Raw genomic sequence first — 23,453 nt, forward strand, 5'->3', positions numbered from 1 at the left:
AAAAAAAAAAAAAAAAAAAAAAAAAAAAAAAACAATAAAAGCTATAGGGTAAATGAAATAATAAAAACAAAGGGATCGAAACCATAATTAAATCCAAAAAACATCTTTAACTCCAATTTCAAATCTTAGAAACATTGACCTTTTGATCTGTTCATGAAAAAGAGATCAAACTGGAAATTGTAGTTCGTTTAAAAAAAAAATCAAAATGAACATAGTTTAGCAGTAGACGTATACTATATTTTTCGAGGCTAGTTACTATCTCACTTTGAGGTTTGGGTCTATTTGATCGTTAAACCGTCAAAATTGTGTCTAAAAGGTCTATGAACTGTAAAAATGTCTAATAGGTCCCTAAACTTTCAATTCCATAGATCTTTGACATATTTAGAACTTTTAAAGGTTAATTGATCCATTAGATATAAAATTGAATTTTATGTCTTATGGAACACTAACCTTACAATTTTGTTTCTAGACTCGTAAATAAAAACATTTAAAGTCACACCCGACACTTTCTAAAAGTTTAAGAACGGATATGCATAAAATTGGGAGTGGAAGTGCCTAAGTTGAAGTATGCAAAAACTTACAATTTAAGAAAAAAAAAGCAATTTTTTAAGAAAAAAAACAGAGCCAAAGGTGGTTGTAAAAGCCCTAAAACATGGTATCTATTCATCATGAAAGGAAAGTAAAAAGATAGAGATAGAGCCAAACCAGTACAATGAGTTTGTTTTCATCAGGCTGTACTACTTGACGCTCCCTATAGTGTTCCGCCATAAACGGCTGAATCCGTGGCGGCAACGCCGCTGGACCAAATCCTAGGCATTCGGAACTTTTTGCTTTATCCATTCTCTGCCATTCTTGGAATGATTGCACCATTACCGCAGGCGACGGAGACAGAGAAGGCCCCGCTGCAGCGAACGGCACTCCCCATGGTTGGGGCTGTCTGAGAGGATATCCCACTGACTGCGCAACTTCACAAATCGCTCTCTCTCGTTCGAACAACATCAGTTCTCTCCTCGCATCCTCTTCCAGAAATCGCTGCCGTTCAATCTCCAGCACCAATTTCTCTTGTCTCAATCGCATCAACTCCATCTCGCAGTGCATTACCTCGTTGGTATCGAACGGCGTTCTCAGTGTTGCCATGTTCGTGGTTCGTCCGAGATAGGCGTCTGTTGAATTCAAATCCATCAAATCGAAATCGAAAATCAAGTAAAACCAGAGAAAAGTAACATAAATCCAAGAATCCTCTCTCAAATGCCTTGTATAAGTGCAGCCGCACCTAAAACCGCTTGGGATGATATGTTTGGGGTTTTACAAAGTGGAACCGCTTCCATAACCTAAAATAGTAAAGAACCCTAACCAAGCTAGAAAAGGAAAAGCATATATCAAAATTGATCGGTAAAATTTCTTCGCGGTAATATACACAAAGAATAAAAGTTAAACTTCTTTCCCTAAATTTAAACTCCCATCCAAAATTTAAGAAATTGCAATTAAATTTCATTCCACAATTCCAAGGAAAACCAATCACTATTCGAATCATCAAAAAACGGAAGAAATTTCAACCTCTCCAGTCCGCTTGATTTTCACGGAATCCAAACAGAGTAAACATAGAAACAACGCAATGCGAACTAGAAAACAGCTTACAAACAACATAAACCTGGAAATCCTTGCTTAGGTAAACAGAAACCAGGCGGCGGCATAGGAGGAGCACACTGCAGCGGCGGCATAGGAGGAGCACACTGCAGCGGCGGCATAGGAGGAGCACACTGCAGTGGCGGTGGCGGAGATCGGGGATCGCCGGCACGGAACTTGAACTCCATGGTCAAAACGCAGAAAAACGATAGTGGAAAGCGAGGGTTAGGGTTAGGGTTAGGGTTAGGGATTCCGGCGAGCGGCGGAGGGAGAGGCAAAGAAGAAGGAAAGTTGAAGAAGATGAGAAAAAAGAAGGGAGAAAACCTGGATCAACAATCGGCATCCATAGTCATGAAAGTGAATCTCGCCCTCCAACACAACCAATTTCCTTTTCTCCCCACATCTCTGTTTCAAATATTATTTTATTTCATTTTATTTGCTCAAAAAAATGTTTTTTTTTTCTTTTTTTTTTTCAATTTTTTTCCTTTGGCAATATTTTTTCCGTTTTATTTTAAAAAAGGAAATTATTTTTAGAATAAAACCATTTTTATCCTTAACCACCCAACTTTGAAAGCCTTACCATAATAAAAATAAATAAATAACTCTTTAATAACTCAACCCAACCTTACTTATTAGTCACCCCGACCTTTGTTTCAACAAAAAAAAAAAAGTTTAAATTGGGTGCCCGACCCTACAGGTTGAGTTATAGCCATAGTTGATTGTCTTAGAACTCTCAACATTTTTCCTCACTCGGGCCTTTGTTACACTCCCTCCAACTCCATTTACCCCACCATTGTTGTCTAATTTCTCGATTCGTCTGTTTGAGTTTCATTTGCTTGAAAACAAATATTTGGTGCTGATTTTGCTCAATTCATGATACTTAAAAAACTCTTGTTCTCTGCTACTAAATCTAGCATTGTTTGAGCTTCGATTTAGCTCACTCTGCCTTCAATTGAGAATCATCCTTGCACCTCTTTGCTGCTCAAACGTGTTCAACGACACTCGCCAAACATCCACAGTAAGGTTCTGTTTCTTTTTCAAAGAGGTCACTCGACATAAAATTATTTCAACCAAGATATACTTAACTTTTGAGTTCTTATGATCGAGCCACAAAAAAAAAAAAAGACACTAGTAAGTATCAATTATTTCAAGTATTTAACGGTCACTCATTTCACACATGGACTTTAACCAAAAAAAAAAATAAAGAGTTTAATTAATATCATTAAATTTAAAAATAAAAAATAATGTTATGATCACTTTCAAACATGAATTATTGACGTGGATATAAATAAAATTATAAAAAATTATAAATATAAATAAAGAAAAATGAGTGTTATTAACGTGGATGTTATAAAATTTATGAAAAAAGAAATGATAAAACATGTGGAAGAAGAGTATTGGACGGTCAATCGGCTATAAAAGCAATACTACAGTACCAACGCATTGATTAAATCAACCACTCTCTTCCACAACTCTCTCTGATCTCTTTCGAAGCTCGAAAATGGCGAACGGATGTGAGATCTGCTGCGAGATTCTCATCGCCATCCTCATTCCTCCTCTAGGAGTTTGCCTAAAACACGGCTGTTGCACGGTAATCTTACTTCTTCTTCCATCTCTCTGACTCTCTGTAATTTCGCCCAATCTGAACTCCTGGTGACCGAAAACAGCCGACGAAACTGCTCTCTGATCTAAATCAGATGACGTCGATCTGGATTAGGTTTTGGTTTTCGGTCTAATTTTTTGTGGAAATGGTATAATTGCAGGTGGAATTTTGTCTGTGTTTGATTTTGACTCTTCTCGGTTACATTCCGGGGATCATCTACGCACTCTACGCCATCGTCTACGTCGATCGCGACCAGTTCTTCGATGAGTACAGGCGTCCGCTCTATTCTCAGGCGTCGGCGGTATAGAAACCGGTTTGAATCTCTTCAACTCTGTGTTTAGCCTTTTTCGAATAAGGTTGTTAAGCTTTTGGTGCTCATGTAGCTTTTGGATTGGATTTCATCTACATAGATTTGTTCAGCTTTCTGTTTCTTGATTCAGTTGGATTTAGATTTTGTTGAGACACTGTATGGTGTTGGATGATTAAAGTCCCACATCGGTTAATTTAGGGAATGGTCATGGGTTTATAATCTAAGAATACACTCTCCATTGGTATGAGGCCTTTTGGGAAGCCCAAAGCAAAGCCATGAGAGCTTATGCTCAAAGTGGACAATATCATACCATTGTGGAGAGTCGTGTTCGCCTAACATATGGATGTGTGGTCATGAACTTAGACCTAAGAAGTTTGGAATAATTTGGATGTCGGCAATGGCGTTTTGAAGTGCCTTTGCGTAGAAAGAAGTAGTCGAGGCGTCCTTAAAACCTTCATAATTTTAAAATTGTTTTAAAAAAAAAAAGATAATTAGTAAAATTATGTTAATTTATTTGGTTAAAATAATTGTTGTCATAATAAGTAAGTTAGTATTAGTTGGATTTCAAATTTGAACCTAAAAATTTACATTAGTGAACCATATTTCGATTGAGCATGAACTCATATTAGTATTAAAAATTATACATTATATTTTGTATATTTTAAGTATTTTGATAAAAATATTAGAGAAAACCATGGCTTTAAAAGAGTTATTTTAAACAAAATATAATTTTAGTTTAAACACAAAGAATGTAAGGGAAATAAACTAGAAACAACAAATTAAATGTAAAAAGTAAAAATGATAGAGATAATAAAATGTCTTTGTAGATCAATTAATTTATAAAAATACAACCCAAATTAAAAAAAAAATTAAAGATATTATTAAAAAAATGCTCATTTAATACAAATCACAAAAAAAAAAAAAACAAATTTTTTTAATAAAATAAGTTTTCGATCATTTTGGTCGGTTTATTATGGAATATTCATTATTAAATACCAGAAAAAGTGAAGTACAAACAGATTTTTTTTTATTTTAAAAAAGTATTAGGCTTTTGTGTGTATGCATTAGAAAATGTGAAATTGTTTAAACCAGAAAATTTTAATACTTAATTAAAAAAAAAACAATTTTATGTGGAAAAAGTGGTATTTATATCATATGCTAATCCAAATTGTTAATTAAAAAAATGTTTAATGTTTGGTTACTAGATATATATTTAAAATTTGAGGATGGAAATCTAATATGGGATATTCTTTTTCTCCATCTTTGTTTCGAAAAGTAATCTATAAATATATATATTCCTATATTTTGTCGGATTTAGATTAGAATGGACCCTATAAAAATAGAAGCTAAAATAATGTATAACGTCTCAAATTGTCCCGGATAAGATATCGAAAAGAATGTTAAAGTGAGACCCCTAAGATAAAAGAAACGGAGAAAAAATCTACGAGAATTTCATAACCATAGCATCAAATCATGAATAAAAAACGGAGAAAGAATTTGTCAAACTAACCTTAAACTTGATTTTTTTTACCTAAAATGAAACCCGGATGAAAATCTTAAGAGAAACTCGATGTGTGTGTATATGAAAGAAGGTGGAAATATAGGATGGGGCATTATTAAAATGAGACAGTGTAATAAAGTGAATGAAATAGACCAAACAACTAAAAAGACAAAGAGAGGATGTCAACATTTTGACATTCACATGTCCCTAACAAATGTGATCATCTTCTCAGTTGCTCTTTCTATTGATTCAAATTTTGATTTTTTTTTTTTTTTTTTTTAAATATCGTTCAACTGTATTTTAATATTTCCCACATTTCCAATGGAACTCGTCCCTTTCTAATAATAATAATAATTTGTTTGACTGTAATAAGAAACTAAAATGTAGAGATTTAAAAAAAAAAAAAAAAAATCTTGATCCAGTAAAGAGAACGGAATTCAAGACTCTATCATTTTAGTATCATATCATATCTGCTAAAGATTGTCCTCAACGTAAAATAATAAAGAAAGAAAACATTTACTCATGTCTATTAAAACCTCATAACCTCAACTATGTCAAGAAGACTCTAATGGAGGCACGTAAATCATTATGTGAAAAAACTAAGTTTCTTTCGATATTTTTCAACGAAACTATAAACAACGCTTAAGTTTGATGAATTTGGCACATATATTGTATTAAAATATGAAACGCACATAAATCCGAACTTAGAGTGTTATTTTAAATAATAAAAATAATATTAATAAGAGAGAAAAAACAATAATAAACACATTAATTTTTCTTATTTTCTTAGTGACGAAGCAAGTGAGATGGAACATAAAATAAGATATGAGATTATAATCAAGGAGTTTTTTTGATCCAATAACTATAAACTCTCAATTTTTTATGGAACAGGGTTTGACTCTGTTACCAACCTAATTCATTTGGTACAAATTCAGAGTGGAGATTTAAACTTACTACTTAAAAGGAAAGAAATGAACACTTTTACCGATATCTTATTTGGCTAATATATTATTGATTGTTGGGAGGGAGTCCTACATTGGCTAGTTTCGGGAATGATCATAAGTTTATAAGGAATACATCTCCATTGGTACGAGACCTTTTGGAGAAACAAAAGTAAAATCACGAGAGCTTATGCTCAAAGTGTATAATATCATACTATTGAAGAGAGTCGTAGTTTCTAACCTGGTATTAGAATCATGCCCCATAACTTACCATGTCTTCAAGTGTCGAAAAAAAGTGTATTTTGTTCGAAAGCTCTAGAGAAAGGAGTCAAACCACGATTAAGGAGAGGTTGGTCGAGAGCTCCCATAGACCTCAGAGAAAGTGCTATGGTGTACCTTATTCGAGGAGAGGATTGTTGAGAGGGAGTCTCACCCATTGGCTAATTAAAATGATGATTATGAATTTATAAGTAAGAAATACATCTCCATTGGAATGAGTTCTTTTCGAGAAAACAAAAGCAAACCCTGTAAATTCAACTGTCCATTAGAATCAACTAATTTAGTTTCTGTACATTGGACTTTTGATCATTTTGATCTCAATATTTGACCAAAATTAATGTTTTCAAACAACAAACCAAACAAGGAAAAGCAAAAGGTAGAGAGGCCTCTTTTATAATATGGCGCGCATCTCGTCAAGGGGAAAGAGAAATAGAACTCTTTTATTATCCTCATAGCTTTCTGTATTCCTAAATTCCTAAGGTCACACAAGACATGGCAGAGGCATCGTGGGCGGAGCTGACGCAGGAGTGCCTAACCAACATCTTCTCTCGGCTAACCATCGAGCAGCGGTGGCGCGGACCCATGCTCGTCTGCAAGCTCTGGCTCCGCGCCGCCACCGACTCCTCTCTCTTTTCCCACTTCGACCTCCAACCCAGGTTCGACTCGACCCCCACCGAGTCCCCGGCCTGGTGGTCGCCCCAATTCGAGACCAAAATTGATTCCATGCTCCGATCTGCCGTCCAATGGAGCCTTGGATCTCTTTCCCTTATTCGGATCAGACACTGCTCCGATTCATCTCTCCAATTGGTCGCTCAAGGGTAATTAATTCACTTCTTCTTCTTCTTCTTCTTCTTTAAATTTTAATTATAATTATCATGAAGCTTTTATTGTTCAATTAGGGTAAAAGATTTCCCTTATTGTTTGGTGTTTTTCCCTCTTCAGCAAGCACTTTGCCTGTGAATTTTATGATCAAGTCAATTAAAAACTATAACATGATCTTTGCATCTGTTTTAACCAATCAATGTGCAGTTTTTTTAGAATAAAAATTGTTGGATAACACATTCAATAGGCTTGAAAATCCCAATTGGCTAGGTATGTATGTACTGAATACACCTTGTAAAAAGGATTTCTTGTTTTGGAAACATCCTTTTCTTTATTCTCTTTGGTTGGTCCTTTTCTTGTTGGTTGGATATGCAAAACTGTAGCATAAGTGTGAATTTTTATATAAATTTTGCTATAGAGATCCCACGTCGGTTGGAGAGAGGAACGAATCATTCCTTATAAGGGTGTGAAACCCTCTCTCTGCGTTTTAAAAACCTTGTAGATATTGTCCTCTTTGAACTTCCTATTCTGAGCTTCCCCTCAAGGTTTTAAAACGCGTCTGCTAGGGAGAGGTTTCCACACCCTTATATGGAATGCTTCGTTCCTCTCTCCAACCAATGTGGTATCTCACATATTAAGATAGATCGTTGTCCCAATTATGTGGTTGAAATTTTTGAACCGGTCAATCCACTCTGGATCATTCTGCAATTTCCAAGAGCTTGTTTGGATTGACCTTTTAAGGTTTTAATAAATGTTTTTAAGCAACAAAAATAGAAGTGTTTTCTTAAACACTTAGAAAGTTAATCCAAAAGACTCTGGTCATGAGGTTTGGGTTTTGGAACAACCATGGCTATAGAAACAAGCATTGAGATTAAGCTGAGGGTATGGGCACTAAGGATTATAAAAAAGGTTTAAAGGAAATCAAATTATTGGTTGGCTAAAATTGATGGCCTTCAACTTACTCACATTTTAGGTGTCCAAACCTTGAGGTTCTTTCCATCAAGAGCTGCGCCAATGTTACTGATAGATCAATGGCTAAGATTGCTCTTGGTTGCCAAAAGCTCCAGGAAGTAGATATCAGCTACTGTCATGAAATCTCGAACGTATCTTTGTCGTTAATCGGCAAGCATTGTCCAAATATCAAGACTCTAAAACGAAACTTTTTCAACACTCTAGATCCTTCCCAACAAAAGGGAATTGTCCCTGACAGTTATCTAAATGCCTGCCCACAAGATGTGGATTCAGAAGCTGTGGCTATTGCAAAATTCATGCCCAACTTGGAGCACCTTGAACTCTGTTTCTCTAAAGTCTCTGCTAAAGCTCTAACTTTGATCTGTAAAGGATGTCCAAATCTCAAGTACTTGGATCTGTTTGGGTGTGTGAACTTGACAAGTCGTGATATCGTGAATGCTACGTCGAGTCTGGAGAATTTGGAGATTAGGAAACCAAATTTCTATATTCCGAGGTCGGTCTTTCACACCGAGAGGTATGGCCATTGGAGGTTATACGACGAGAGATTCCAAACAGATATTTTCCGAATTTGATGGAGGTTACAGTCAAAGGCAGGGTTGATGCTGTCCTAATTCAATGTGTATCAGTGTTGTTTTTCTAAGTTGTACAGTTCTTAATTTAGCTGTTTTGTTTCATGACAGTCCCAAATCTGTACTCTCTTTTGAATTTGTATTGTGGCTTGATGCGACATAAGGTTTGTATAACTTGTAGTTAACAGCAAATGGGTTTCAGGTTTAACCTTGTACATCCCTTCATGTTATTGTTTCCAAGCTTGTCGGAACCATTTTTCTCTATTCCTCTGAAACTCTTATCTCTCTCCATCAATATCACTGGTCTAAACAATTTTTATTTCTAAAGCTTTGGTTTACATGCATCTCAACTTGTATACCTCTGAGAGTGTCTGGATAGTATAAGCTCGGGATGTTTGGAAAATATCTGTTTTTAAGGTTTTGAGTTAGCCTCAAGTTAAAAACTTATATTTGAAATCCTACTTCTCGAGGTGGTCTTAGGATCGGGGAATGCTCAAAGCTCTTGTCTCTTTGATTTTTTCAGGTTAAATTACAAGTTTAGTTTATAAACTTTCAAGTTTGTGTCTATTTGATCACTGAACTTTCAAACGTGTCTAATGAGTTAATATACGTAGGTACGTGTCTAATGAGTTAATATACTTAAGTTCTTGATAGACTCAAAATTTAAAATTTTATTTGAGCTTGATGTCAAAAGAAATCCTAAACTTTCTATTTTGTGTCTAATAGATAGGTGAATTTTAAAATTTTCCTAAATCTAGGAATTAACTTGCATGCATCCCAACTATTTTCATCTGCCTAACAATATTTATTGCCAAGAAAAGTTGAGGGATAAGAAAATCTAAGTAGCCACCTAGTTTGACCTTATTCTCTCTAAGCTCTGTATTGACCCCGATTGACCTATCCCTTATTGATCATTAGGTCAGTTGCTTCCAACCAACCAAGGATAGCAATTAAGACCACCGTATAAGAGGTGGGGCCTGAACCAATTTCTATTTAGCTATGGTAATGTTCCTAGTCCAATGGACGAACAAATCATTAAAGTTAAAATACTATTGAGTCGTCTTATCCCCATTTCTTCTGTTGTCAATATTGAGTAAGCCTCATTGAATTTTCTGTTGTATATGCACGGATTTTCACGTCATGAGCATCAAAATTTATGAGCAAACCAATCATGTAGCTTAGAAAGTTAGAGAACAGCTTTACAAACCTGGAATGGCGAGAGTTAAACCAACGAATTAGGTCGTCTATGATGTCTGGCCTGAGCTCCCCGAGTCTCCAAATGTTGTTGTGACGCGGTCCATGTATAGTACGTAAAGCCCATTTCTGCTTTCCAAGAGTTCTAAAGCATTCTTGGCGTGTAGATTGGATATCATCCACTCTTCAAAGAGCACTGCAATTTGGTAAATGTCATTTCCAAATTCGATTACAAGACTACAATAAGGAGGCAAAAAAATGCGATGCTTGACCAAAAACAATGCTTACGGGTGTTGAACTTTTCGTCCCTTGACCACATCTGTAAGTAGTCCGATGTCGAAACCTAAATAAGTTGAATCCTGTTTACCATTAAAATGCTCCATATCATGGTGCGATAAAGACAAGTCTGCACAATTACAAATCCATAGAGGCTTGGCAATCAGATTGGCCCTATGGAGGGAACCGCCCGGTGATATTAAACTCATTTTCTACACATGAAACAGAGTTTTTAAGTGATACACATGAATTCTTATTGAATTTATATAACTTATGCAAGCTGATACTAAATTTTACCAGTTAACTTTGTGAGGTATCTAAATCGAAACCTCTAAATTTTACCTTTTAAACGGTTGAGGATTGTTGGGAGAAGAGTCCTAAAAACCAGATTAACGAAATTAAATCCAATAACAGAAATGTCATTCTCATACCGGAGAAAAAGAGTTGCAAAGCTCTACAAGAAAATCGGCTATCCAACTTAAGCTCAGAGATGCTCAACTTCATCATCTTCATTGAAGTCTGAATTTCAAACAGAAAATAACGAAATAAAAAGTCGGGAAAGAGACAAATTCGAATAGTTGTGAGCTAAACTAATTGTACAAATGGAATCGGTTATCCAACTTGATGATAAAAGGTCGAATTTTGCAGGGATGCAGGATCCTAAAGGAACTAAATATCCCATTATATATGTTAAACAGACAAACAGAGGTTGAACACAATTTTAGTTCTAAACTTCAGTTTGGAACACAATTTCATGTAAGTATCTGTTTTTGTTATGTAATGACCTAACATAGTCATTGATTTATAGGAAGAAGAAATCTCATTAAATCTTAACAAAAAATATTACGACTTAATCATTATAAAATTCAAAATACTGAAACTAAATTGGTACAAAATTGGAAGTGCAGTTTGTACCTGAAAGTCGCTTCCGATGAACTGCATTGCCTGTTTTTCTCCTCCGTTCCCTATAACGCACTATATTTTGAGAATATTTGAATCCATATCAAAACATTGGATGAAAATTAAGCAAATGACAACGAAGAAGGCGAGGAAATACTTTGTCTGAGAAATCTCCGGCGAAATACGTCATTGAACCTGCTGTCCGTTCCATCTTCGAGCCGTTTAGGGTTCGATTTCCCCAGATTATCAAAGAAAAAGCACTTGCAAGTGGCGTTTTGGTAAAAAAAATCATCATGCGAAGCATCTAAAGCCAAATCATCACAAACGAACCTAATAAGTTCGAAGACAGAAGTAAGGAAAACAGGGAGATTATTACACAGACCTTCAGCTAGCTTCAGATCTTCTCTCAGCTTAAGAAGCTCTTGCTTCCGCTCCTTAGCCTAGAACTCCCACTGATCTTCAATTAGAACTTCGCCAATAGAGAATAAAACTAAAAGGAACCAGAAAAACTAAAACGAACAGCATATAGAGAGACCTTCCGCTTCCATTGGAGAGCGTCGGCATCGGAAGCAGGATTGGAAACAATAGAATGCTGCTGCTGCTGCTGCTTCTGAATGGCCTTGGAGCGGAGAAGAGAAATGGCCATGGCGAGCTTGAGTGACCGATCATCGATTCCTCCCATCATACAATAAACGCTTACCATTCTTTCATATATCAATATACTTCGGTCCATGATTGATTATACCTTAGAGGCAAATAATGAAAATAACTCTCCCCATACACAACTTACCATTTTTCATACCAAGATGCTCGGGTTCGTGACTGATTGATTATACAATAGAGGCCAACAATATAAAATAACTCTTTTCGAACACGACTTATCATTTTCTCATACTAAGATGCTCGGGTTCGTGACTGATTATACAACAGATGCCAACAATAGACAATAACTCTCCCCGAACACAACTTACCATTTTTCATACCAAGATGCTCGAGTCTGTGACTGATTATACAATATAAGTCAACGATAGACAATAACTCTTTCCAAACATAACTTACAACTTTCATCGTGCACGTTAAAAGAAAAGGTTAGATGTCCGAAATTACTATCACAATCAAGTCACCTCATATCCTGTACAATAACTCTCCCGAACATAACTTATAACTTATAACTTTCATCGTGCACACTAAGAGAAAATGAGAGATACTCTAAAATGATCGTCATGTCGTTCGTACATTCATAGCTTAGACTTCTAATTTAACCGACTATACGTCTTCGTTGCACGTTGCTAGTAAACATTATTTTTGTATACCTTTTTGTGCAACGGAATATATATTTGCTCTTAAATTTTATAAATTCTTAGATTTTTTTTTTTAATTTTGTGTTTAATAGGTTGATATATATAATGAGTAGTTTTATTTTTTATTTTATTTTTTGATATTTTTATAAAATTGTACTCATTTTATACCCATTATTCTATTTTATAGTCAACATTTTCTCTTCAAAATACTTAAAAAAAAATCAGTTTCTTAGTGTTTTAAATATTATTTTAGAATAAATTATAAAAATTATTTCCTATCAAAGGTTAAAATTTAGTTAATTACTTTCAATAGATTAATCATTGTCAATTTATAGTTAATGTTCACAAAAAGAATATTGGGATTATTTTTAAATTTAAAAAATATATTCACCTAGTATATGTATTGTAACGAAAATTAATTTTGTATAATTTAACTCCTTTTATTTTATTCCATTCAATTTTAAAAAATAGACTAATTTGAAAGTAAATTAAGATTTAATCTACTAATTTAATAGACTAATAGAATGAATTTGAAAGTAAATAGACTAAAATGGTATTTCAAGGTTTAATTTTTTTTTTTATTGAAATTATCGATTCAAAGTAACTTCTAGTTAGAAATATGAACTAATTATTCAACCATAAGCAACAAAATCAACCACCGAAATCAAACTTTTTTGAATAAGCAAACGGTTCTGAATCATGAATTTTATAAAACTAAACCAATTAACGTGTGTTATACAAACATCAACTCCACTCCAGGGCAATTGTCTTACCCTACTACATTTGGTTGCCAAAAAGACTCGTAAGATGTTAAATTTTAAGTAGATAGACAACGTGGCTGGAACTTATCTTATAAGCCATTTATTATTTTATTTTTTAAGAAAGGAAGTCGACTCCAAAGAGATTTTCATCAAAGAGAAGAAATTCCGAAGAAGCATAGAGGAAAGAGTTTCACAGGAATTGTCTCGAGTTCTTGCCAGCCTGTGACAAGAGTGATCGTTGACCCTACCCTGACTTTTATATTTCTCTGAATTGGAGTGATAAACTCTCTAAACACGGAAAGGTGTCCCGGCCAATCTATGATAGCTAATAATCACTCTCACTATCCTCTTAGGCACTAAAAGCTAAGTTTGGAGCAAACTAAAAAGTAAGCTCAGAGATATGGATGCTTTTCAAAAGAATGAGTAGCACATCTGATTTCTAAACATTCCTCTAAAAAAAATAGGATGAACAACAATCTGGTGCATAAGATTAAACAGAACATTATACATTAATCTCTCAAATATCTCTATATGCTAGAAGTAGATTGAGATTGTTGTGACTAACCCTTCTATTTTTGGCTTAAGCTCGATGCTTCCGGAGCTTCGACACCGGCCGAAACTTCATTAACTGCAGCAGGTTTATCTTTTTTCTTTGGGGGTTCTTGAGACTTTTGTAGAACAGCCTTGTTAGGAGCTAGAACAATAAATACATTCCTGTCTCTGAAGTTTTTGGCCTCTTCAGTTGCAAGCTGTGAATAATAAAGTATTGAGCAGTTCAATGGAGAAGAGAGATAATAACAGAAGGTATCATATTTACATTCAGTAAATAAATAAGAGAGAGAAGAAGACTCGAACTAAAGAAAAAACACAAAAAATGAGCAATATGATCTGAATGTTCTGAATGGGTACCAAGTGTCACGGTCATGCTCGTCTAGGGTGTGTTGCCCGTGACTGCATGCCTATCCCATGCCAAACCCTTTATTTAGTTTCATGTTGTATTGTCTTACTATTGTATTTTCTGTTTGTACAATTGCTCGGCGAAATCATGTCTAAGTCTGTCAGACCTGAATCGCCCCAAAATGTAGGGGTATGACTAGTTGTCAACTTCTCCCCCTAATTTTGTATGACCGTTCGGCAAAATCACATTTAGGCCACCTGAATCGCCTCAAAATGTACTATAGGGGATGCGACTAGTTGTCAAATTCTCCCTACCCAAAAAGTTATATGTTATTTAAGTCGTTGTATTACCTTTTGCTTGTATATCATATAACATTGCTTTCAATCTCTCTCAATCTTGCTTTCAAAATCTCTCTATCCCCGTTTTCTAAAACCTTATTCTCAAATCAAGACTAGAGGCTTGAGCATATGTTGCCCGATTGAAGGCGACACGAATACAAACTGGCTTGACTCACTTGGTGTTGGGAAGTGAGCGCCAAACAATCGCAAAGTCTGCTGCCAAGAAAAGTGCGATTGTGACACCAAGCAACCCTTCCAAATCGTCAAAAAAAGTTGTCTTTGGGGAGAAAAGAAATATCAGGATTTTCAGAGGGGTAAAAGTACTAGCAGGGGAGGTTGGTTCCTCGATAAATATCACGCCTCTCTTTGGATTTCCATCGGTATAGATTTCTTAATTGTTCGTTAGGCCTTATCTTGCTTGACTAGAGCCCCTTCCTATAGATTACTTGGGCTCTCATTAAGATTTAGAAATGTCGAGAATTGTTGAAAGAGGAGTCCCACATCGGTTAATTAAGGAGTTGATCATAAGTTTATAAAGAACCGATCTATGAGATTTTAGATAATAAAATCTCATGAATGAGTTCAAATATTGTAGGTTTAACTACACTTTCAATTTTCACTTGAAACAATAAGGAGCATCATTTTTCTCTAGTATTGCCATGATGAACATATATTAAAGGTGGCGCAAAACCGATAGAACATGAATACCTCGCCAAGCTCTTCCTGGAAACGTTTGACGAGCTCAATCGCTATTTTTCTGAACTCATTTTCACGACCCTTCAAGTTCACTATAACTTTAACCTACAATATTCGTTACAAGATTTCCAAAGTGATGCAAACAAAATATAACAATAAATTGGGGTGCATGAAGAGAAAACAAAAGATATAGAAAAGATTTCTGAAGAAACCTTATCTCCATCTTGCAAAAACTTCTTTGCAGCTCTCAAACGAACAGAGTAATCATGTTGGTCAATTTTATAACTGTGCAAAAATAATAGCAACCAGAAGGTTGAGATTGAGAAAAGGAACGTGTGCAGAATTATTTCTGAAATGGCAGCAAAAAGCAAGGAACAAAAGCCTCTCATCACTCTTGGCTTTGCAGGTTGATTATTGATCTTAGAAGTCATAAGTTCAAGTGACTTTAGGTTGAGAAGAAGAAAAGAAAGGAAAACCTCCAAAAAACAAAGCAATTGAGGAATGTGTTACCCCATTTTAAGCTCCTTCAAATCCATGCGAGTTGCTAACATTCAAAACCACACATTATTAGTATCTTTCCCCAAATCTGAAAGGTTTGTGAACCAAATAAATTGTGCAGACTCAATTAAGAAAGAGATTCACCAGCACTTTTCTTCTGTTGTTCTCGTTTCTTCTTTTGTAGATCGTACCTATACTTACTGAGAAAGACAGGAAAATAAAAATCTCAACATAAAAGGAACGAAGTTCAACAAGGAAAAATGAATGTGACCCTTTAATTCTCCCAGTGAAAACATAACAATCATCATATTTTTTATTATTTCTCCATTACATTGTACCATGTTTCCATCTCTTTAGTATTTTCATATATTACTTTCTCAAGAACATTTAATTGAAAGTAAAGTATTAATTGAATATAAATCATCTCAACGGGTTTACTATAAGAACTAGTGTAATCATTAAAGTTCATCAGATTGGCATTGGACTTGAGCAAATACAACTTTTTCCACAAGCAGAGAGGTAATGGGAAGAACAGAGTGAGAAAGTGGCATACCTGTAATCCATTATTCTGACAACCGGAGGATCTGCATCAGGGGATAATACAACCTGAATGGAATAGAAAGAATTAGCTATATCCAACACAAAGCAACAAAAGTACCTTGTAATTGCTCAAGCCTACCGCTAGCAGATATTGTTCTCTTTGGACTTTTCCTTTCAAACTTCCCCTCAAGGTTTTAAAACGCATCCTCTAGGGAGAGGTTTTCACACTCTTATAAGGAATGTTTCGCTCCCCTCTCCAACCGATGTGCGATCACACATCAGTTGGAGAAGGGAACGAAACATTCCTTATAAAAGTGTAGAAACATCTCCCAAGTAGACGTGTTTTAAAACCGTGAGGCTAGCGGCATATGTAATGGGCCAAAGCTGACAATATCTGCTAGCAGTTGGCTTGGGTTGTTACATACATAGTTTCCAGGAAAATAATAGTCCATGACCATCTTTATCCATGTGGTAAACAATACACAGACTGTGAACCGAGTTCGTAAATAGCATCAGCCAAACTTGAGTATGCAGACAACTAAACTGCTGATTTCTGAGAAAGTTTCAAGTCTTGTGTTGACAGATAGAAGTTTCGTTGCCAGTTTACGCCCATATGGAAAGAAATTACAATTTTAAATCGTAGCAAACAGTAAAATTGGCCTAATACACAACTCTGAAATGAAAAACATTCACCATGCGATGATTCTTCTAGTTATGGATGAACTTCTATAACTTAGAACTAGAATTTTCAATTATAATTACCATAAGCTTTTGATTCCATGCTCAGTTTTATATAGAGAACAGTTTATTGAAGATAAAAACCAAAACCCAAGTGACATTAAACAAGCAGAGAGTGAAAAAGGAATTAAGATTTAAGATCAACATCAACCTGAAGCTAAAAAGCACATTCTCGATTTCATAGTTTCAAAAGAAATATGAGCTATGTATTTTTTTTTTTTTTTGTTGAAAATAACTTTGTGTAGGAAACACTCGCACACTTTATTAACACCAATCGAGAAGAGATTACAAGACACACTGTAGAAACTATTGCTGCACTCTGTGCTTTGTATTTCTTGGGATGAAAACCTAGATAGGGCGGAAGAGTATTTATACTAAAGACTATACAATCTATTCCTAAAATATCTAAATCTTTTTCCTAAAATATTTAGGTATCTTGACCGTATCAGGCTAGTGATGGTATTTCAATATTTTGTCCCCACATAGCATTAAAGTATGGATCAAGGTTTCTTTGGATGAATCAACGTTTCTTTGGAATTCATAGAAAAACAATTATTTTAACAACAAACGGTACAAGACGACGTACCAAATCGAGTTCGGCATCCTCAGCCATTTGAATCGCCTGGGACTTTGGCACAATTCCAACCTATTCATTTCAAGAAGATTAAATTTCCAAACTAAGGCGCCTCGCATACAAGTTTCGAAATGTTGTAAATGGAAACAGGAAGATAGACAAAAATTGCCTTTCCCCAAGCAAAAGCTATTCAGGCGGAACAAAACACCTACCATATTCTGCTGTTCATCGATAAGCCTCACATTATTCGACCTATACAAATCACTCACAAAAAAAAACGCAATAAAGAAAATAAGAACTCGGAATCAAAAACAAAATTCATTCGTCATGTAACTCTTGCATGTATAAGGCACAAACCTGATGGAGGAAACATCGAGAGCAAGAGAATCTTCAGAGCGCTTAGAACCCGTCGGTCCTGAAGATCGAGGAGCGCCACCGTATCGAGCAAATACAGAAGTACGAATTGGAGAGGAGACGAGACGCAGAGAGTTGGAGCTGTGAAGGCGGAATCTGACGGCATTGGATTTGGAGGAGGGGAAGGGTAGAGGGAAAATTGAGGTTCGAAAGGGAGTGGCAGAGGAGGAGGAGGAGGTGGTGGCAGTGGCGGTGGCGGAGGATTGAGATGAGATAGATTTGAAAGGGAAGCGGCCGGAGAGCCCAGCCATAGAGGTTTGAGCTGAGGATGGGGGGCAGTGGAGGGTGTGAATTTGACGAAAATTAAAGAAATTCGAAAAGAAAATTAAAAAATCTTATCCACAATACTTTTGAAGTGGACTCTAACCGTTTTCTTCCTTTTTTTTTTTCCGAGATATTTTCTGATTTTTTAATGTCATTTATTTCCATTTTTATTTGTAATAAAAATAAAATATTAATTTGCAATTCCTATTTATTTATTTTTAATTATTAATATTTGTAACTCGATAAAATTAAGGTTAGAAAATAAAATTAATTACAAAATTAAATATATATAATATATTAAAAAAAATTAACCAGAGTTAAACTCAACTCAAACTGATGGTAAACTAATTACCATTTTAGATAAGTCCGACTATTTATATATATATTTATTTGAATTCAACTCAATCTAAATAAGTTGATAATAAAATTTAAAAGTACGAATTAAGTTGGGTTGATCGGGTTTCTTCATATCATTAGTCTTTTTTTTTATACCCCTATTTCTTATCATCATTCCTTAATTGTCATTCAAATGAAGAATTAAATTCAGCATAAAACCAATCTAAGAAACTAACCAATATAAAAATACTAGTAAATTCGATACCGAGAATAACTACTCGTCTTTTCATACATAATCAATAGCTACTACTAATGACAAGGAACAAAGATTAATTTGGATTAATTTGATTGATTAAAAGTTGTTTAAATTTAAAATAATAACTCAAATTGTAAAACTCTTAAAGAGAATTGGGATCATTAAACTAAATTTTAAAGAAATTTCGTAACACAGCTACATTTAATCTTATAAAACTTGGCTACTAATTCGGTAACCACGTACCTGACTATGATAAGACTTTTTAAGTTCATAACATAGTTATATTTAATCTTATAAAATTTAATTACCAATTTGGTAACCACATACCTGGCTATGACGGGGCTTTTTAAGCCTTTTATACCACCAATGTTATTCCTTGTTAAGTAATGGTTTATTCCTCTTACAAGGAGTTGCACAGTTTTCTCCTCAGGAGAACCTAAAAACATGGAAAACATCATGAAACATCATAAATGGTAGAAAGAATCGGTGTAATGTCTACCATTATGCTACATGTTCAATATATTCTAAAATCTCGAAAGAGTCTATGTACCATAGCATAAACTTAGCATCCCGATCAGGCCAAGCACCATAAACTTCAAAGTATCTTCTTCTCGAATCAACGTAACTTTTCCATTTACTTTGGGCAGTTTATAATCTCATCTTAATCTTTTGTACCACTTCATTTGTAATCTGAACCAATTTGATCAGATGACAATATTGTTTACTCTTCAAATAAAAAGAATTCAAAGCCTTCCATACATCTTTGCAAGAACATCAACTGGGAACAATGACCTTTCATTGGTGTGTTAGACTTGTTTTTGTTACAAATCATCCAATTGATTGAGATCAAATAAATAAGCAACAACATCACGTTGTGCAGCTAAAATCAACCATACATTTATATCTCGCGATTTTCATTTATCGACTGAACTATCACAAATCTTATTCGAGTATTCTAACACGACTAGACTTCCACTCGAAACTAGATAACACGAAATAAAAAGAGGGGGGGTGAGAGACAAAAAGAAAATGTCCTAACCTCATACATATGAACTAATTGACATCTTCACTTTCATTTGCATTGTAACACTCCTATTGGGGACTGCTGCTATTGGAATGACCTGCATTTTCTTTCCAATACATATGCTGCTGTATATATATGTATATATATATAAATAAATAAATAAATAAATAAATAAATAAATAAATAAATAAATAATCAAATTTACATTTAAGATGGATGAAGCAAATACAAGTGGCATTTTGGAGGTTACTATGTTGTTGTTAGATTCGTTGGCGAGGGGTTATGAAGGTAGTGTGGTAGTTATACTTATGGGGAAGAAGATTGAGAGTTGTGTTTTCCAAAGATTGCTTCATTTGAATGAGATGTGTCCTAAGACTATGCTCTTCTACCTGTTTCAATACACAAAATAACACATCAAAATCAAATATAATTCTCAAGAAACCAGTTTAAGCAAGAATTTAGACATTTTCTATCTGCATGAAGATGGAGTTTTTGGAGGATAAATATATGGATGTTTGGGAATTGACTAGAAAGAGATTTCTTTGATTTTGTTCATGAGAAGTAAAGAATATTGTGTGCTCTAGCTTTTGAACTCAAGAACACGGTCGTACAACCTGTAGAACAAATCCTGTTCAAGTATGGTCGATAAAGAAGATTTGGTGCTTAAAACTATTGTTCACTAAACCAACACGTTTTGGTAAACAAACAAGTCATACAAGGATATATCGACATACCGTTAATAATCTCATGGTTTTTGGAGTAAGAACACTTGTTGAAAGATAGGATATTTATTAAGAGAATTGAGAAGAAACAACTTTAAAAAGAACGGTAACTTCAAAATGTTTTCATTCAATTTCAGTGAAGAAAGCAGAAAAAGTTTTCATAACATTTCCAAACGGATCTTGGTAGTCAGCTAAAAATTTCCAAACAGAACAAATTTCAATTTTCTTGTCATTCATAAGCTAAAAAAAATTAAGAAAATCTATATTCTTAGATTAGATACATAAAGACATTTTCTAGGAAGCTTGCCAAAATGAACTAGCTTTCAAAGTGGTGAACTCTTGATCCACTTTGAACCCATACGTTATGTTATTTCACCGTGAGTTCCTATTCTTATGCAAAATTAGGATTTACATTAAATTTTTTTCGTAACCTCAATATTTTACGCAGCTCGTGCAATAATGTTGTAGCTCACCGTAAACAGATATTATCTGTTTTAGCCCGTTACGTATCACCGTCAGCAAAACGCGTCTACTAGAGAGAGGTTTCCACATCCTTATAAGGGATGCTTTGTTCTCCTCTCCAACCGATGTGGGATCTCACAATCCACCCCCTTGGAGGCCCAGCGTCCTCGCGGGTACATCACCCAGTGTCTGGCTCTGATACCATTTGTAACAGTCCAAGCTCACCGCTAGCAGATATTGTCCGCTTTGGCCCGTTATGTATCGCCGTCAGCCTCACGGTTTTAAAATGCGTCTAATAGGGAGAGATTTTCACACCCTTATAAGGGATGCTTCATTCTCCTCTCTAACCGCCGAGGTGGGATCTCACAAGTATCAAGTGAGATTTGTGAGATAAATGGGCCTTCCTAGAGCAGGAAAATATTGTTCTCACCTGCATTGCTGTTGTTGAAGCCAGCAATGATTCACATTCATCTAACATTGCCTTCTCTTGTGAAGCTATGGCCGCAAGTTCCGAAGCCAACCCATTCATTCTCTCCACCTATAACACAGAAAAAATATTGATAGAAAATGGAGGGTCAAGACAACAATATGTAATTCAAACTGACAGCAGAATTCAAGATATATGCTAATGCTCAAACCCAAGGACCATAAAGAAATATACTAACTCAATCTGTAAGAGAGTATTAGTTAACTCAGCAAAGAAATCAGCTGAAGTAAATCATTAGATGACTGAAATGAATAAAATGAAGTTTTCCTTGACGTCAAACATACGCTGATATCTACGACCCTAAGACATGGGGTGTGATGTAGCAAATGTTGAAAGAACATTTGAGGTAACGGTTTCAGTGGACTGGTTTGGATAGCCTTTCAACCACGACTGATGCCCACACAACTCATCAATCGAAGATGAAACTGAAAACTGAGCTCAAACTAACCAAACCCTGCCAAAAAACAAAACTAGACTGACTAACTAATTTTCATTTTTACAGTCTATGAAAGTTTAAATACGATATTAAGAAACTTACAAAATGTCTATTTTAGCCCCCTCAATTTTAAAAAGTAATCATTTTGATCCTTGTTTTTATTACGTTTTTGACAAATTAATGAGATAAGTGTGATTCAAGCCACAAAAGTTAGAGAAGAGCATTGAACGAGTGGAAATTAAATGGAAAAAATAGCATAATAAGAACTAAAATAGTTGGTTTTTGGAAAGTTAAAAGAGACTAAAATAGACACTACAAAAGTTAGGGGACCAAAATGAAGCAAACACAAAAGTTCAAACCAAAATGGATAATTTGACACTTTAGAGACTTAAAAGGGGACAAATTTAAGAGAATAAGGACCAAAATAGAATTTAAACCTTTTATGAATCTGATCGTATCAATATTTATTGCTTAAACGGTTGATACTTTTGGGTTTTTTTGGTTTTTGTTTGCACCCCACCCCTAAATGAGGCTCATCTCAAGGGAGTTTGTCAAAATACTTGCATTCTTAAGATGCATCAATTTGTCGATCGCACAAGATGATCTCGAATCCAAATATGCTGATGTCTCCATTTGTCAAATGAATCTCAAGGGAGATTTCTTTTATAAAGAAAGAAATTGAGCCTTTTCAAGCAAAATAAATGATACAAAGGCGTACAAAAAACAGCCCCAAAGGGAGTTCAAACTCTATACACTAGCATCTACAAAGAGTCGTTTAACCTAACAATAGTCCAAACCTCTTTATAGGACCTCAAAACTCCTCAAAAAAATTTACGTCATCCTAAAAGCGAAAATTAAAAAAGAAAAGAAAAGAAAAGACTTCCCCCATCATAGAATAATAATGTTTAGTGTACGCCAAGCAGATTTCAAGCATATATAAAAATATGATTCCATAAAGACTGAGCAAACTTAGAACTCCACAGGAGTGGTCAAACGCAAGTCTACACAAGGTGTACCACAACAATCCCTGCAAAATGCATCTGGATGTGGTCCAAATGATTCACTTTGGCAAACAATTGCCACAAAAAGAACTTGACCTCCTCTGAGATCTTGTCCTTCCAAAGAGACGAGAACGGAGAGGCTCTAGGATAGATGGAGGGACATATAAGAGATTAAAAAAAATCATTAAAAGATTTTTTTTCTTTTAAAAGAAAAAACTTCACCTGTGAAAGCAAAGAGTTAAAACCTCACCTGTGAAAGCAAAGAGCATATGGAGGACGCCATTACTCGCATCACGTTGAGAGCAGAGCCGATTGCACCTTTCAATGATTCAACATCTGCCTGCAAAAGAACAAATCTCTACTCTATGAGACTGAAACTAATTCAATAATTGAATATTTCAAATTTGAAAAACTTTTTACAACCTAACATACCGTTGCCCCTGCAGTTAATGGAACTCGGAGAGTGTTTGCTTTAAGATCTAACAATACACCTGACAATGAATTGATATGGTCTCTCTCAAGTGAATCCCATTCATCAAGGTAGGACATCTGGATTTTCATGATTATAATAGTTTACATTATATTTTGACAAAAGTAAAAGTAAAAAAAATTAAAAATAAGAACTAAATGTCCTCCAACAAGATAACAAAAAAAAAAAAAAAAAAAAAAAAAAAAAAAAAAAAAAAAAAAAAAAAAAAAAAAAAAAAAAAAAAA

General features: G+C 34.8%; 5 protein-coding genes and 1 pseudogene across 26 annotated transcripts in view; 2 read left to right on the forward strand and 4 right to left on the reverse strand.

Moving 5' to 3' along the window:
- Nucleotides 1-2,035, reverse strand: part of LOC111493944 (zinc finger protein 830-like) — a 5,759-nt gene extending 3,724 nt beyond the window's left edge. For all 7 annotated transcript variants that reach the window (XR_002720099.1, XR_002720098.1, XM_023143885.1 and 4 more), the window contains exons 1-2: nt 1,652-2,035; nt 706-1,163 (exon numbers count right to left, since the gene is read on the reverse strand). Coding sequence is in view for 5 of the 7 variants with exons in the window: in XM_023143885.1 (XP_022999653.1) it covers nt 706-1,163; nt 1,652-1,814 (621 nt within the window). In the remaining 2 variants the exon portion in view is untranslated. The remainder of the gene's footprint in view (nt 1-705; nt 1,164-1,651) is intronic.
- A 996-nt stretch (nt 2,036-3,031) lies between these two features.
- On the forward strand, nt 3,032-3,929 carry LOC111494032 (UPF0057 membrane protein At2g24040-like). Its single transcript, XM_023144021.1, has 3 exons — nt 3,032-3,217; nt 3,390-3,700; nt 3,882-3,929. Exons 1-2 carry the CDS (start codon nt 3,128-3,130, stop codon nt 3,534-3,536), a joined length of 237 nt encoding a protein of 78 aa, XP_022999789.1. The 5' UTR covers nt 3,032-3,127; the 3' UTR covers nt 3,537-3,700; nt 3,882-3,929.
- A 2,726-nt stretch (nt 3,930-6,655) lies between these two features.
- LOC111494002 (F-box protein SKIP1-like) lies at nt 6,656-8,887 on the forward strand. The gene is made up of 2 exons (XM_023143975.1): nt 6,656-7,078; nt 8,056-8,887. The coding sequence occupies exons 1-2, from the start codon at nt 6,753-6,755 to the stop codon at nt 8,624-8,626; spliced, it is 897 nt and encodes a 298-aa protein (XP_022999743.1). The 5' UTR covers nt 6,656-6,752; the 3' UTR covers nt 8,627-8,887.
- A 980-nt stretch (nt 8,888-9,867) lies between these two features.
- LOC111493504 lies at nt 9,868-11,726 on the reverse strand (annotated as a pseudogene).
- A 1,697-nt stretch (nt 11,727-13,423) lies between these two features.
- LOC111493999 (translation initiation factor IF3-4, chloroplastic-like) lies at nt 13,424-18,077 on the reverse strand. Its single transcript, XM_023143973.1, has 9 exons — nt 17,695-18,077; nt 17,550-17,589; nt 17,350-17,409; nt 16,039-16,091; nt 15,630-15,685; nt 15,498-15,531; nt 15,200-15,272; nt 15,000-15,092; nt 13,424-13,804 (listed from the first exon to the last, which is right to left on the reverse strand). Exons 1-9 carry the CDS (start codon nt 18,000-18,002, stop codon nt 13,625-13,627), a joined length of 897 nt encoding a protein of 298 aa, XP_022999741.1. The 5' UTR covers nt 18,003-18,077; the 3' UTR covers nt 13,424-13,624.
- Nucleotides 18,078-19,385: 1,308 nt separating this feature from the next.
- Nucleotides 19,386-23,453, reverse strand: part of LOC111493922 (AUGMIN subunit 8-like) — an 11,682-nt gene continuing 7,614 nt past the window's right edge. For 12 of the 16 annotated variants that reach the window (XM_023143834.1, XM_023143831.1, XM_023143835.1 and 9 more), the window contains 4 exons: nt 23,172-23,288; nt 22,990-23,079; nt 21,246-21,353; nt 19,387-20,020 (listed from right to left, as the gene is read on the reverse strand). In XM_023143834.1, the coding sequence (XP_022999602.1) occupies nt 19,892-20,020; nt 21,246-21,353; nt 22,990-23,079; nt 23,172-23,288 (444 nt within the window). In that variant the 3' untranslated portion in view covers nt 19,387-19,891. Of the gene's footprint in view, nt 20,021-21,245; nt 21,354-22,989; nt 23,080-23,171; nt 23,289-23,453 lie in introns of those variants that run through there. The other 4 variants (XR_002720089.1, XR_002720088.1, XR_002720087.1 and 1 more) reach the window with 4 other exon arrangements.

The sequence above is a fragment of the Cucurbita maxima genome, unplaced genomic scaffold (genome assembly GCF_002738345.1).
Source record: "Cucurbita maxima cultivar Rimu unplaced genomic scaffold, Cmax_1.0 Cma_Scf00019, whole genome shotgun sequence".
NCBI lineage: Eukaryota > Viridiplantae > Streptophyta > Magnoliopsida > Cucurbitales > Cucurbitaceae > Cucurbita > Cucurbita maxima.